This window comes from Caretta caretta, chromosome 1 (genome assembly GCF_965140235.1).
Source record: "Caretta caretta isolate rCarCar2 chromosome 1, rCarCar1.hap1, whole genome shotgun sequence".
Classification (NCBI taxonomy): domain Eukaryota; kingdom Metazoa; phylum Chordata; order Testudines; family Cheloniidae; genus Caretta; species Caretta caretta.
The window spans coordinates 36,783,043-36,799,630 of NC_134206.1; the positions used below are offsets into that span (position 1 = coordinate 36,783,043).

General features: G+C 43.0%; 1 protein-coding gene across 4 annotated transcripts in view; it reads right to left on the reverse strand.

The window, feature by feature from the left end:
* The window catches only part of GUCY1A2 (guanylate cyclase 1 soluble subunit alpha 2), a 275,976-nt gene that overhangs the window by 97,127 nt on the left and 162,261 nt on the right, over positions 1–16,588 (reverse strand). For all 4 annotated transcript variants that reach the window (XM_048844394.2, XM_075127098.1, XM_075127095.1 and 1 more), the window contains one exon: positions 546–689. In XM_048844394.2, coding sequence (XP_048700351.1) covers positions 546–689 — 144 coding nt within the window. The remainder of the gene's footprint in view (positions 1–545; positions 690–16,588) is intronic.

Here is a 16,588-nt window from a genome sequence, read left to right on the forward strand (position 1 = left end):
CTAGTAAAACCCACACATGCCATGACCTTTGGGAAAGGAAGCCATATGTGTCCCTATCCAATTCCTGACCATGTTCCCCATCGGACACCTCAACCCAGATGTAAACAAGCTGAAAGGTTAGCAGAAGCAAAACAACTGGAGTTGATTTGGGAATTACTATGAAAAGATCTATGCTTTTCATTACCTGGTACTCTGTGATGCCAGACCATGAGAAAGCAATACAAACTAGGGAAGGAGGTTCTGCCTGACAGAGAGGGTGGGTAACCCCCCAACAGCTTCATTATTAGGGTTGTCAGAAGTTTGGCAATGGGATGTGGAGACAGTAGATTGACAGAGCCCCATGTGACTGTTGAGGAATATAAAAAAAATTAATATTGACAAAAGACACATTGCCACAGATGGGGATATCTTGATTATGCTCCAAATTCCTCATTACAAAGAACAGAATTCCCTTGCACCACCATTCAGAATCTGGTGGAATGTACTTGATCAGTTATACGGATAGGTTCCAGGGACTAGCTGGGAATACAGAGCAGTGAGGTTACCTTAATAGGTCTTCCGTCTGGTGTAAGTACCTCTTCTGAAAGTTCCATCATCTTCAAAGCCATCAAAGCAATGGGTTTTGCATGACTAAGGCTCTTCCTATGGAGCCCCGCTGCAACACAGTATGCATCACCTATTGTTTCCACCTGCAGCAATCAGACAAATCAAATGTAAAAGTATGATAATGAGCAGAGATCTGTGCCATTAGTTATCTGCAATCACAAAATGTTGCTTAAAAACATGTCAGCAAAATATCAATAAAATAAGCAATTAGACAACGGAGCATAATTACCCGAGTTTGCAAACAGGCACAGTCAAAACTCTGACATCTCATTGCATAGTTGTTCATCATCATTAACTGCAGAAGATCATTAAATCTAGGACAATGTGCACTATCAAATGAAAGATGATAACATTACCCCACAGGAAAACAGGATTTTCGGTATTAGAGTTAGACCAAAAACTAGTTACAGTTAAGAGCTGGTGCCACCATTTATTGTTCTGCTGTGGAGTAAGAACTGTACTAAGCAGTAATAATTCATAATTATTATTTACTCTATTCAAAAAATACATTAAGATGAGAGTTACTGGAGCCTAAATGTTTCCATTAAAAAACAAGTGAATAGTACATCACTTATCTTTAGAATCTTGCTCCTCTTAGGCCTGGGATAATTCAAGAGAGGTGATTTTATAGCTTACCTATAATTTTTATTTCTCATAATCCCACACCCACTGGTACTAGGGCTGACTGCTGGGTATTGTCTGCTTGTCTATTTACCAAGGTATGCAGCTCTTCTGAAACCTTTTAGTTTTGTATAGGATATTTAGGCTCTCTCTACTTCATGAGATTACCTGAGCACCAGTTCCTTTCCTCAGACCAATGAATGCATTAGATTGCTTCTCCTACCCCTTAGCCTCACTGTTCCTGATGGGAAGCCAACTTCCTGGAGTAAGGGGAGCAGGGGAAATTAAGGGATCCCTCTGGCTTAGGTCAAAATCAGCCTATGAAACTAACAAGCCCTATAATCCTCCAATTATACTGACAATCACCCTTTGCAAAGTTTGTCTGCCCACACTTCTGTAGCCAGCTCCCTGCACAATCCTTCAGTGCACTCTCAAACAGGCTTGGCTTAGAAGCATGAATGTATCTACCACCAGTCTCTTTCCTTCCCCTCAGCTCTATTAATTGAATGGCAGAAAAGCATTCTGCAAAGATTAGCATGAGAGGAGAGACATGTGCCGACTGTAGAACTGCCCTGGGAACCACTTTGTGCCTGGCCCTTTTGTCCCTGGGATGTCTACTTATATTTTGTCCTCAGGGTTGACAGAGGAGAAATCAGGACATTCAACTTGATTAATTTCCAGTCCTGGTAAGGCACCAGCATAAGAGAGACTTTGAAATCCCCCCACTATATCTAAACATTACACTGGGCACCAATCCAGAAGGTCAGTTGACCTTAAGGGAGGTAGCAAATTGGCACTCCAGTCAGGTCACCAATTACATTCTCCTGTTCTGAGGAAACAGAGTCCAACAAAATATATAGAATTCAACATCCCCAGAAGAGAAAGGGTCTTCAGCCTGCCTGTAGGTCCCTGGGGGTGGCATGCCCTTGACTCAGCAGCTTACAATGTCTCTATCCTGTCCAAGTAGGGAAGTAGAGAAAAGGAGTTGGTATGGGAGCCCAGGCCCTCTCTCTTCACCAGGCTCCAACTGAGGGCCCTGAGAGAGAAAGTAATAGCAAACACCCCAAAGTGCTCTGGGGATGCCTCCATGGGCCACTTCCTACCATCTGCTTCCCCATGAACCTCGAAGTCCTGTGCTTAAAATCCAACAGAAAATAGTAAAAACAACAGACTCTTCAGCTCAGCTGGCCTCAGCAGGTGGTAGTCTTCTTCTTTGCAGGCTCGCCTCAGGTTCACAATGGTCAAAGTTTCTAGGTTGCAGTCCATCTGCCTAGGGTCTGTCACATTCTCCTTCTATCCAGAGTTTCAGGCAAGCTGCAGTCCCTGATCAGTACCCATCTCCAGTCAGGCTCCCAGCTCAGAACTCAGCCTCCCACATTTCTCTCACTCTTTAGCCCAAGAGAGAAAGAACTCTCTCACCTGGGTTTCCTCCCTGGACTCTCTTCTATGAGCTGGGGTAGCTCCTGCTTGAAGACCCCTCCCTTGCAGTAAGAAGTATCCTTCTTCAAAAGCTTTCAAGGTAGGTCTGTCCTCCTAACCCCTCTGTCCCACTTATGAGCTTTTTGGCTCCCTTTCAAGCTTCTCCTCCAGCTGTAGTGGACTCTGCAAGTGCAGTAGGGTAGCATCATCTGGGCCCAGAACTGCTCCTAAACCTCTCATGTCCCAGTGTGGGGTTTCTACACCTCATCACAGGGTACCCCAAGGGAGAGCAGAGTACCAGCAGAAGGTGGGGAAAGCTGCTAAATCTCTTCCCTGACTTCATAAAGTTCCTGGAGGTACTTGCAGATGGAGAAGACAGCAAGTGGCATTCACTCCTACCATCTGTCTACTTAACCCCTTCCCTGTGCCCCATTCTCAGGGCAGCCATTCACTGCAGTAATACGTGTGGGGAGCCACCTTCCTGCCCACCCAATAAAACAGCAGAGCTCTTTTCCCCCCAAACACCAGTAGTTGTGGTAAGTAGACAGAGACTACAGGACAGGAAAGGAAGTAGCTAGAGACACTGAGGAGGGAAGGCAGGACCACCAGCAGCAAGGAGAGAGTGGCATGGGTTAGAATGGATATGGTGTGTGTGTGTGGGAAAGGGGAGGGGCATGAGAGCACCACTTTAAAGTCATAACAAGGCCTGCTCTGAATTTGTGTTTAGGGACCCATCTGAATATTGTGATACTTCTAAACATCGGCCTCACAGAGAAAAAAGGACAGAAAATCAAACACGCTACCTTAAAATTACAGAAGACAACTGGACTGAACACAAATAGAAGAAATTACAACCTAAGGAGTTGAGATTGGGCTATCGTAATAAAAAAAGTGATGGCAAAATTCTGCTCTTTTTTACAGTGGAGTAAATTCAGAGTAATTCCACTGATGTCAGTGCAAACAAGAAGAGATTTTGGCTCATAGATTAGTTTTTCTTGTAAAATCTAGATACATTTATTTATTTTGTCAGAGAGTTCCCCTCTTTGAAATATACATTGATATGTAAGTAAAATTAAGGACCAAATTACATTCTTATATGTTCACTCAAAGAGAGTGCATATGAGTGCAGAACTAAGTCAACAAAAATCAGTGACAAAACCTGCCCAGTTATGAAACCTCCCATACATGGAACAAATATTGGATTGACAGAAGAACATAAAAACAGCCATACTGGGTCAGACTAAAGGTCCATCTAGTCCAGTATCCTGTCTTCCGACAGTGGCCAATGCCAGGTGCTTCAGAGGGAATGAACAGAACAGGTAATCATCAAGTGATCCATCCCATCGCCCATTCCCAGATTCTGGGAAACAGAGGCTAGGGACACCATCCCTGTCCATCCTGGCTAATAGCCCTTAATGGACCTATCTTCCATGAATTTATCTAGTTCTTTTTTGAACCCTGTTATAGTCTTGGCCTTCACAACATCCTCTGTCAGAGAGTTCCACAGGTTGCTTGTGCGCTGTGTGAAGAAATAATTCCTTTAGTTTGTTTTAAACCTGCTGCCTATTAATGTCATTTGGTGACCCCTAGTTCTTGTGTTATGAGGAGGAGTAAATAACTCTTCCTTATTTACTTTCTCCACACCAGTCATGATTTTATAGACCTCTATCATATCCCCCCTTAGTCATCTCTTTCTTCAAGCTGAAAAAGGAGATCTGCTCCTGCAGATTTTCTGCATGTACTGTCAGCATGAGAGAATGAAGCTGCGTGGTGATGATCACAGTTGGGAAATGAATGGGACATAAATATGATCACTGAGTACATGCAACTCCATTCCTTAATGGTCCTCACTGCTACCAAGCTCCTCTCACATTAATGGTGAAATGTGAAACTCTAAAATTGCTAAGACTGCCCTTACAAGTGGATCTGCTAGCAATTCCTACTGTGAAGATTGCCTAACTCTTTCTATTATAAGGTGATTGTCAGCTGCTTATAACTTTACCAATCTTTAACTATTTCTGCTGAAATGTACCATGCTAAATTTCTGCCTCTGACTGGATTATTATTTTTTTTTATTCTGGCATTTCCTGACTTCTGAGTCCTTGATTTTACAACCTTTATATTTTTAAAATAGGATTTTGTATGTGCCAATATACAAGAATAGTGTAAATATGCTGTATTTGCATGACAGTGTTCAGAAGAGCCTTAAATCAACATACTTTATCTTTACTAGACAAATCCTTCCTTACCCATTGCCATTCCCACAATTCTTAAGCAAGACTGTAGTTTTATGTGTACAGTATTATGAGATATAACAAAGGTGGAAGCCAGCTTCCAGCTATTAGCCTGATCTATGTATAATTTATTATTGAATTTCTGTATTTAATTAGTCATTGATGGTAAGGATTTTAAAATAGTTATATTACTATATAAAAACCTGATCTAAAGTCATTCAATCAATCTTTGTGCAAATCAGCAATTCTGTTCTAATCTTTTGCTGTAGATCCTGAAACTGGGGTATGTAGCAATGGGGCATGGTCTCCCCCCTGACAGACAGGAAGAGAGCCGCAACCGCCCTCTGGTGGGCAGAGCCGGGATACCCACGGCCGCCCAGCCAGAAGCAGAGGGGAAGGACAGGAACTGGAAATATAAAAGACCAGCCCTCCAGCTAAGTTGAGGGATTGCTGCCAAAGAAGCAGGATGTCTCCCCACTCCCCACTGCTGGAGCCCAGACTTGACGGAGGCTGCTACAGTGCCAGAGACCCGGAGGGACTGCCGGACCTGATGGACACTGGGGAGCTGCCACTCACTGTTTATCCCAGCGAGACCGGCGACAACCCCGGAACCCAGGTACCCCCAGACTGGGAGCGTAGGAAGGAGCCGGGGGGAAGCCGAATAGCTGTGTTACTAACTGCAAGCCGGCCTACATGTTGTGGCCGGATTTCCCTGCTGACCCAGGGGCTGACCACTCCACCACTGTTAGGGCCCTGGGCTGGGACGCAGTGGAGCGGGTGGGCCTGCGTCCCCTTCCCCCTGCCACCCCACCCCTGGGGGTGGCAGCCTCCCCACCTTTAGGCTAGGAGGCTTGCATTGGTCTGGTGCCTGCCTGAGCTAGGATGCCACAAGGCTTTGCTGGCTCTCTTGCCTGAGAGCTAATCTCCTCATATTTCATATTCTCTGTGTGTATATAAAGTCTGCTGCAGTTTCCACGGTATACATCTGATGAAGTGAGCTGTAGCTCACGAAAGCTCATGCTCAAATAAATTGGTTAGTCTCTAAGGTGCCACAAGTACTCCTTTTCTTTTTGCGAATCTCCTCCTAGACTGCTGGGCTGCTCTGCCTGACAGCAGGCCAGAGCCATTACCTGATTGCTGCCCCGCCCTGATTGAGGGCCCTGGGTAGACAAACTCACTACTGCTCTGTCTGACTGCAAGCCAGAGCCATTAATGGATTACGCCCCCGGCCTGATGGAGGGCACCCGGGCCTATAGACTTAAGGCTACCCTGCCCAACCGTGGGCCAGAAGCATTAACTGTGTGCTGCCCTGCTCTGGCTGAGAGCTGGGGCCCACAGACCCAATTGCTGCCCAACCTGGGCTGCAGGCTTGGACCTATTAACTGTCGGCTAATTCCCCTCTGAACGGAGCCTCTCTAGGAGCATTGCAATGAGAGGGTGTGGCCTCCCTCCCTGACGACGGGGAGAGAACCGCGACCGCCTGACAGGGTAGACTATGGCAACTGCTTAGTAGCACACAGCAACAGTGCATAAGCACTGCAGGAAGCAAACAAGGATATCTTGTCCAATTGAGAGTTCAGTCACTTTATATTCAGGTTGTATGTCTCATTAATAGATGTTTCAGACAGGAGCAGTATGGGATATAGATAAAACGTCTATTAATCATTTATTTATTCCAATTATAAATGGAACCTTAATACAGAGTGTGACTGAAAGTTCAGTGAAAATGTAAGTACTGTAGGCAGGATGTAAGTTCCCTAATTAGAATAAGGCCGAAATATAGGAGCTAGTTCTCCATCTCTTGGAGAAAGTGCCATGGGATCTTTAATAACTGCTAATGGTTAGGCCCTCATTATCCTGATAATCTAAACGAATGGAACCTTCAGCTGCATAATGTCCCCTCTGTGCTGACTCAGTCCTAACTCAGAAGGGAGCAGGGATATAAGTAACAACAACTGCTTTGGCTTACTTCATCATAAATTAGCAGAGAACATTAACTGAATGTGTACAAGTAATAAAAGAACTAGAGTGTCACACACCATTTCCCAGGCTTCTTTACAGAGGGAAGTAAAAAAAGCACATCTTGTGTTTGAAACGAGAAACCTGCCAAAGGAAGCGATAAAGATCTCCATCTGACATGCCTGAGAATCCCGATGCTCTCGGGAATCTATTAAGCACCTTTTTCAAAGTGCTGTTTAGAAATAAACATCGCAAAATGTAATCGCAGAGGTCACGCTTGTGGGCTGTCTGATGTAATGCTCCCTACAGACAAAACAAATCCACTGAAAGCAGGAGCTACTGGCTGCTGTTGTGGTCCTGCCTCTCTCAGCAGGTTCTCTGTAAAAACTTAGACAATTTGGATTAACACAGTTGCAGCTGAGCACTTGTCACTATTTTTCTTAAAGCACAGTGAATAAGCACATGTGAGTTTTTTCTTAAAATGGGTTTAAATTATACCCACCTCAAAGACCAGCAATAACCTCTTTGCTGAATATTAAAGAGAACCAACTGTGAAAGAATCTGGTTTGACAATTCAAAACTCTCTTTTTCTGGAAGAAAACCTGCACTTTACAGGTTTTCCCTCGTAGATTCCCTTCCTCCCTTAGAAATCACATCATACTATAGCCCTGGTGGTACAATTACGGACATCTTCAGTTTAGCTCCCAAAATAATCTCAAAGATATGTAGATACTTTGTCATATCATACTATGGGTCCATCAAGCTTAGTAACTTTCTTCCCCACTCTGAGCATCTCAGGGTATGTCTATAGTCAGAGCTGGGGTCTGATTCCCAGCTCCAGGAGACATAGTTGCACTAGTTCCCATTGAGCTAATGTGCCAAAATCAGAGCGTAGTCACAACAGCACCAGCGGCAGAAGAGGCTAACCACCCCAAGACCCTAGGCTCATTCTCAGCATGGCTAGCCCGTCCCATTGCCCACACTGTCATGGCTACACTCCATTTTTAGCATACTGTAATAACAAAGGCTGATGAGAAAAGGTGTGAAAGGGAGACAGAATAATGGACTTAATCTAAACATAAAGGCCGCGTTGATATGATTCAAGGATTGTGTTGAAATTATGCTTGTTAAAAACAGGAGATGTGGAGCTGGAAGTTAATGAGCCAAATTTGGTATGTCAGATACTAGGCCTACTTGGTTAACAAAATGATGAGGGGATGAGATATTCCACCAGTCACTCCCTTTGGGTCCTTAAAAGAAAGACTTTATGAGGAAAAGTATGAAAGAACAAAAGAAGAACAAACAGAGGCTACTGGAGTAAGCTTTGCCCCCGTGGCTGCCATCCTGGGCCTTTATCCTCCTGACTTGGAGAGCTGTCCTGACCAGAACGGGCCAGAGAGGGACCCAGACAACATAGTCACCCCTACTGGCCCCAGCTGAATCCCAACCACCACCTGGGATGAAAGTTATTACCATCTTTAATACCAGCTAAGAGACTGTCAAACAAGGGTGCTTTTCCTTCTAAACTCTCTTCAACTAAAGGGAAATGGAACAAAAATATGTAGGTAAAATGAAAGCCTTATTTAACACTTTACATTTCAAACATTTTAACTGCTTTTCCTTTTCTGTATCTTTAATAAAAGGTTAAGAGGAGTTTTAATAGTGTGGTTGCCATGGTGCTAAGCTGGCTGAGATCTCTATATATCCAAGCCCGGACTTTATTTAACACTGTTTAATATTGGACAGTGACTAGGTTATGTTAACACCTTTAGCTTGGGTGACCATTTTTAAAGGGACAGTCCCCTCCTGCAGGTGTCCCAACTTTTTCTTAAAAACAGGCAAATTGTCCCGTGTTTTCTGTCTCACCCCCATCAGTACTGGTGGGTCCTGCTGCTGGTCGGATCACTTCTCACCAGTCGCCCACCCACCAGCGGTTAGTGGGGGGTGTCCAGTGGCTGACTATGTGGGTGGGTGTGCAAGGCTGGTGGCGGGGCAAAGCTTCAGTGCACAGGTCCAGCCACGCCCCCTGCTGGTTCATCAGTGCAGCACTCGCTGTGTGCCGGGGTTTAAATTAGCTGTTACCACTCAAGAAAGAGATCTTGAAGTCATTGTGGATAGTTCTCTGAAAACATCCACGCAATGTGCAGCGGCAGTCAAAAAAGTGAACAGAACGTTGGGAATAATTAAGAAAGGGATAGATAATGAGACAGAAAATATCAATAATGCCCCTATATAAATCCATGTTACGCCCACATCTTGAATACTGCGTGCAGATGTGGTCACCCGATCTCAAAAAAGATATATTGGAATTGGAAAAGGTTCAGAAAAGGGCAACAAAAATTATTAGGGGTATGGAATGGCTGCCATATGAGACAAGAAGACTGGTACTTTTCAGCTTGGAAAAGAGACGACTAAGGGGGGAATATGATAGAGGTCTATAAAACCATGACTGGTGGGGAGAAAGTAAATAAGGAAGTGTTATTTACTCCTTCTCATAACACAAGTTCTAGGGGCCACCAAATGAAATTAATAGGCAGCAGATGTAAAACAACAAAAGGAAGTATTGGCCTTGGACCTCAATTCAGCAAGGTTTATCTTAAGCATGTGCATAAGTTTAAACTTGTGAATAATTCCACTGAAGTCAATGGGGTTACTTTTGTGCTTTAAACTAGGCATGAGTTTACACAGTTTGCTGAACCAAGACCTTTAGTACAGAAGAATATTACTACACTATTCAAAAAAAATAACATAACTCATTTGTTGATTACTATAAACAATCTGCATCGGTTTCTATTTCTTTGATTCCCCTTTGGATTGATACACATTTTTTTTAAATTAATTTCAGCTTCCAGTTGGGTCAGATCATGTCCTTGGTCTCATGTGTTTTTGTTATCTAAGTTTGCGTTTGCATTTCCCCTTAAATATGTATGTGGTCACGGTTATTGTCATTTTAAATTGGCAGTTTTCCTCCATTTCAGCAGTCCCTTTTTGAGCCACAGTAGACAGAGGGGATGCAATACATTTAAATGAAGGTAAGTTTATGATTAGGAAAAACAACATGGAGTCCTTGTGGCACCTTAGAGACTAACAAATTTATTTAGGCATAAGCTTTTGTGGGCTAAAACCCACTTCATTAGATGCATCTAATATTATTAGGCTGTTTCTTATCATTTATAAGTAGGCTTAGAAGAATAAGATTTTTATTGGTAAACAGCAGTAAATGTCAATTTCACTGTACACACAGAAACCAACAAAAATATTTCCATGATAAAAACAGAAATTTATAGATAGGAAAAGTACTGCTTGAGAACTTCTTAGAGTTTGATTTAAATATATTCTCTGTATATTGACAGTTTGTGTTTTAACAACTATAAGGCTTGAACTTTTGAATCTCAGCATCTTCTGTCATTAAATAATTATCTGACCCCTCTCCCTAATTTCCCACAACTGTGAAAAATTTAAATCATTTAAAAAATTTTAAAAATGCTTAAAAATAATCAATATACTACTCTTGAAATTCCAAAAAATCAAAATCAAATTCTGCCAAGCCTGTTTATAACTCAGTTGCTGGGAGATTGTTTATGAAGTTTCATGTTATAATATTAAAACAACAACAAACAGCAATGACAGTGATATTAATCTCCTGTTTAAAAGCCCCACAGTTGAAAATATAGATATAGCTGCAGAGAAAAGGCTGATAGTTTGGAAGAAAAAAAGTGTTAATTTCAACGCTCTCTTTTACCACCAATTACCACCTACAGTCCCTTTCACTTTTACAACTCTACCCAATTTTTACCTAAATGAATATACTGTTCCACATGAATAAGGAGCAACTACTCTTGAGTTAGCCCTAAGTGATAAACATTTGTTCAAGAAACTGCCACAATTAAGACTACAGTTTAATATAATTCAATATCTTTATGGGTTAAGGGAGTAAGAAAGCCTATGGAACTCACTGCCACAAGATATAACTAGGCCATAGATCTTAGCAAGATTCAAAAAAGTATCGGGGGGGCTGGAAAGCCAAAACAATTAGACTGAAAAAGAATGTGGAGTGAGGGATTGAAAACACCAAATTATTGTTTAAGTACATTTAAATACTTTACTTAATTGTCTTGGAAGAACATGACTGCTTGTGATGAGGGATATCCAGTGATGTGCATGGCTAAAGACTGAGAGGAGAAGGTTTACAGGCAGTGTTGTGGAGACTCATAAGATAAAAAAAAGAAACCTAAGAAATGTGAGGTTCTGTCATGGTGGTTTTTCTAAAAAAGTAATTTCACCCTGTTCTAAAATGGCAGGCAATGTGCCATATGCCGACACCACTTAGACTCAAAAGAAAAGACTGGTAGCTCTGCATGACAGTCTATTTTACTACACAATACAACCTTGATTAACTGTCAGATCAGGACATGGCTAGAAGAAAAAAATCTTGACAATTTAGATTACTGCTTCTTGGAACAGAGAGCTAGAAAGCACACGAATGAGGTGAGTCTACTTTTGAGTTATTCCTAAGTAACACACTCAATTTCAAGAACTACTATAATGGATATTACAGTATAATAAACTTCAACATTCTTGCGGGTTAGAGAAGGAAGGTAGTCCGTGGAACTCATTGCTACAAGATATCACTGAGGCCATAGAGCTTAGTAAGATTGAAAAATGAATCATTATCTATGTGGACAATAAGAACATGCACAGATACATTAGAAAAGATCACACATTCATAAGGGATATAAATCCTTGTGTTTCATGGCATAACTCAATCTAAAAGGGTTAGAAAGAAATTTCTCCTACATGCAAGTTACTCTATAATTTGTCACTGTGGGTCATCTTGTTCCTTTCTTTGAAACATCTCATGCTTGTTACTGTCACATAGACAGGTTACTGAAGTAGATGGACCAGGTAATGACCCAGTGTGGCAATTCCTACAATTATTCAAATCTTAATTATGACACTCCCTGTCCCCCATATATATCTATTAATTACATTGATAATTCCCTCAATTATCCAGATTTATTCTATGTCTCCTCTGACATTCGGATAATTGAGGTTACATTGGTTTCAGTGATGTTTTCCCCTGGTAGTTTATCTTTCAATTCCAAAGAGAAAGATCTGCTAAAGCAATCACGCTGAAAGAGTTAAAGTTGAAAACTGTTGATGTTCTCTGATTTGCTGATATAGCATATGAACTGCCCAGGGAGGCAGCATTAAAGTACTAGTAACATTTAAAGAGGATAACATTTTTATAACTAGGTCATTGAGGCAATATATGACCTTTTCTTTAAAAAGAAAATATTGCTATCAAAATCTATATATTGTGATCTTTTATTTTAAGAGAATCTTGCCGTCAGACTGATTCATGCACTTGTATGTTGTTTGATGCTGCAACACCTCTGCTTCCCTGCTGATAACCATGCAGGATAGTATCTGCCAGAATGTCATCCTTTCTTTAGCTTTCTCTGGTGATTGTCAGTAAAATTACCACCTCAATTCCCTCAGATGATGAAATACTAGCTTATTTTTCTCTTCTCAGCTCAAAGAGGAGAACGGAATTGGATAAAGGGCAGAAAAGTGAAGGATTTTACAACAATAATTTATGCCTTATGGGCTCAATCCTGCAAGGTGCTGAGTGCCTTCAGTGAGAGTTAAGTGTGCTCAGAACCTCACATGATCAAGAATAGTATCATGATTTCATTTTGCCTTGTCCCTTGAGGTCTAGACCTGGACTACTCCATACAACAAGGGAGCATACTGTGAGGCAGCACTACACCCATAGTTCAATGGTGATGAGAATTATTTTAATGCCAGCCCAACGTAATGCAATGTGATCACTTAAGGTGGTATTGTTTCTAGAAACTTATGACAGTGCAACATAATTTCATTTTACACACAGTATTATTCATGCAAAATATGTTTAAAATATTTTATAAAGTAAATTGTATAGGAACAAAATTATAAAAGCAGATGGAGAGGAAAAAATAGAAGGTATAAGCAAGGGCGGGAAAGATATTTTCAAGGAGTTATCAGATACATGTGAGATTATAAAGTGAAGAGAGATAGGAAAGTTGTTTCAGAAGCTACAGAAAAAGATCTGGTAAGACTGTGTGAAGAGACAGAAGAGTGGAGAGATCATGGAGCGTCAGAGAGAGAGATGAGATCTTTGAAGGCTGGAGCAAAATAATAATTTTAGAAATGAGAAGGGCAATTTTCAACTGGACCAGAAATTTAATGGGGAACGAGTAGAGTTGTTTTATGGATAGGGTGATGTGGTTGCATTTCTTTTAACATTCTGCATATGGAAGCGTCTGGAAAGCTGGGACCTTCGGAGGCCATAAAGAAAGGAACAGAAAATACAGCACAAGTTGTAGGTTGTTTATCTGAACTTCACTTATCTGAAACACCCTGTCATCCTAAATGATAGCACAAACAACTGCAGCTGCTGTCTCCAAAGCCAGCAGGCTCAGTGCTGTTGCACCATGCTGCACCTGCCAGACTCAATGAAGCTCCTGAACAGTTTAATGTCCCAATCATCTGAACCCCCAATTTCAGATATCCCCCAAAAGCTTTGGATAATTGAAGCTGAACTGTTCTGAGACACAAAGTAAAGAGCCAAGGGGCACCTATGAAAAGATTCAGTGCTAGCAAAATACGTCCCACGGTGATGTTGTAATAATTGGGTTGACAAAATTTCCCCTAACTGTGAGCACGATTATATAAAGTATATGAATGTTTGTAAGATGTTACAATAACCTATAATAAAAAATGGTCACTAATCTTTTGTAGCTGTTTTTTGAAATCTGGTGCCCATGTCCATTCCACATTAGGTGTCTGACCATCACATGCACAGTTGCCAGAGATTTTTCCCTCAGTGGTATCCGTAGGACCAGTTCTAGCGCCCCCTGAAGCCGCGCATGTATGCACTGGTATAAAGGGGTGCTGCCAGGTCCGCACCCTCTCAGTTCCTTCTTGCCGATAACTCCAACAGAGGGGTAGAAGGGTGGGTCATGGAATGGACATGAGCAACACATCTCAAAGAACAATAGTTACAAAAGGTTACTAACCATTTTTTCTTCGAGTGCTTGCTCATGTCCATTCCATGTTAGGTGACTCACAAGCAGTACTCCCAGAGGTGGGCTCGGAGTTTATGGATGTGCTGACTGCAACATTGCTCTTCCAAAAACTGGCATCGTCACGGACCTGCTGGGGGATTGCTTATGGGACACAAAGGTATGAACCGACGACCATGTTGCGGCTTTGCAGATGTCCTGGATTGGTACTTGTGTGAGGAATGCTGCTGACAAAGCCTGAGCTCTTGAGGAATGAGTGGCCATGATGGTATGAGGCAGAACCTTCTCCTGCTCATAGCAAGCCCGGATACAGGCGTTATCCAGGACGAGATTCTTTGGGATGACACCAGTAGCCCTCTCATCCTTTCTGCTACTGCTACAAAGAGTTGCATAGACTTGCAGAAGGGCTTAGTCCTCTCAATATAGAAGGCTAGGGCCGACCTAACATCCAATGTATGGAGCTGATGTTCCTCGGTGGTCTTGTGAGGTTTTGGAAAGAAAACAGGAAGAAAAATGTCCTGGTTGTTGTGGAATTGCAACACCACCTTTGATAGGAAGACCAGATGGGGGCACAGCTGGACCTTGTCCTTGAATAACACCGTATGTCAGGGCTTTGATCTCTGAGACCCTTCTGCCCAACGTGATCGCCACCAGGAATGCGACCTTCCAAGATAAAGGCAGTATAGGACAAGACACTAATGGCTTGAAGAGAGGCCCCCGTGAGCCTCCACAGGTCCAGGTCAAGTCCTGCAGGGGAATTGAGTCATGCACCTGAGAATAAAGTCTTTCCTGGCCCTTGAGAAGTCTGACTTATCTTGTGGGAGAACACTGATCTGCCCTGTATTGGAGGTGGAAAGCTGAGATGGCTGCCAAGTGAACCTTAATAAATGAGACAACCAGACCTTGATGTTTTAGGTGGAGCAGATAGTCCAAGATAGACTGCAGAGAAGACCGGGATAGAGAAAGATTCCATTTTGAGGCCCAACTAGTGAAATGTTTCCACTTAGCCTTCCACCGGGGCTACCTATTTGGCTTTCTGCTACCAAACAAAATTTCTGCTACCAAACCAAACCTGTTTCGAGGAGGCCTGCTCTTTCAGGTTCAGCCATGCAGCAACCATGCCATCAGGTGCTGAGAGGAAAGGTTCGGGTGAAGCAACCAGCTGTGGTCTTATGAAATCAAGTCTGGATGGGGTGGAAGCATGAATGGAGCTGCTATAGAGAGGTCCAGAAGCATGCCGAACCAACGCTGGCGTGGCCACACCACAGCTACCAGGATAACTTTCATCTTGTCCCATTTGATCTTAGGGTGATGTGATGCCTCGAGGTGAATGGTGTGTTTTTCACAGAAGTCCCACGGCTGGAGGGCCTCTTGTCACAGGGCTGAAGATCAAGCTCCTCCCTGCTTGTTGATGTAAAATAGAGGTAGTGTTGTCAATCAAGACTTGTACCACTGCCTGAGATCTGGGGAAGGATCACCTGGCAAGCCAAGCGTACCACCCTGAGCTCCCTGACATTTATATGCAGGGAAAGTTTTTCCTGAGACCAGAGGCCCAGAGTCCTAAGACTGTCGAGGTGGGCTACCCACCCCACGTCTGACATGTCTGAAACCAGGGTTACTGATGGATAGGGGCAACAAAGGGTACCCACTTTTGTTACAGAACACAGATCTCTCCACCAAGTCAGCAAAGTTAGGACCAGTGGCAGAAGCGTAAATATGGAGTCCAAGTTGTGTCTGCCCCAGGGAGTAAACTGTGACCAACCACATATGTAGGGTGCCTAAGGCATAGCCGTGCGTACTGCACCACATAGGTATATGCCATCAACTGGCCCAACTGTTTGAGGCAAACCTAAGCGGTTGTAAGAGAGTGGATTGTGACCTAGGAGATCAGGTCTGGCATAGTTCGGAATCTGGCCTCCAGTAAATAGACCTTGACCTAGGTGGAGTCAAGCACATCCCCAATGAACTTTATTCTCTGAACTAGGACCAAAGTTGGCTGTCGCTCATATATTAACAAGCCCAGCACCTGAAAGGTGGCCTGTACTATTCTGATGCTGTGCTGGACTTGAGTCAGTGAGCGACCTTTGATCAGCAAGTCATTGAGATATGGGTAGACTTGTACACCTTGACATCTGAGGAAGGCTGCTACCACTGCCATACACTTCATGAAAACCCATGGGGCTGCCAACAGGCCAAAGGGAAGAAGAGTGAATTGATAGGGGCGTTGATACACTGCAAACCTATGGAATCTCCTGTGTCTGTGGAAAATGGAGATGTTGAAATAAGTGTCCCTCAAATCGAGGGTGGTGTATCTGTCTCCAGGGAAGGGATGATGGAGGCCAGGAAGACCATGCGGAACCTCAGTTTCTTGAGATATTTGTTGAGGTGATACAGGTCCAGGATGGGCCATAGATCCCGCTTGGCCTTCAGGATTAGGAAATATCAGGACTAAAACCCTTTCCCTCTCAAGTCTCAAGGAACCTCCTCTATAGCCCCCACACATAGGAGGGCTTGCACCTCCTGGACGAGAAGCTGCTCATGAGAAGGATAGAGCTTGGAGTCATTGTGGATAGTTCTCTGAAAACCTCCACCCAATGTGCAGTGGCAGTCAAACAAGCTAACAGAATGTTGGGAATCATTAAAAAAGGGATAGATAATAGGACAAAATATCATATTGCC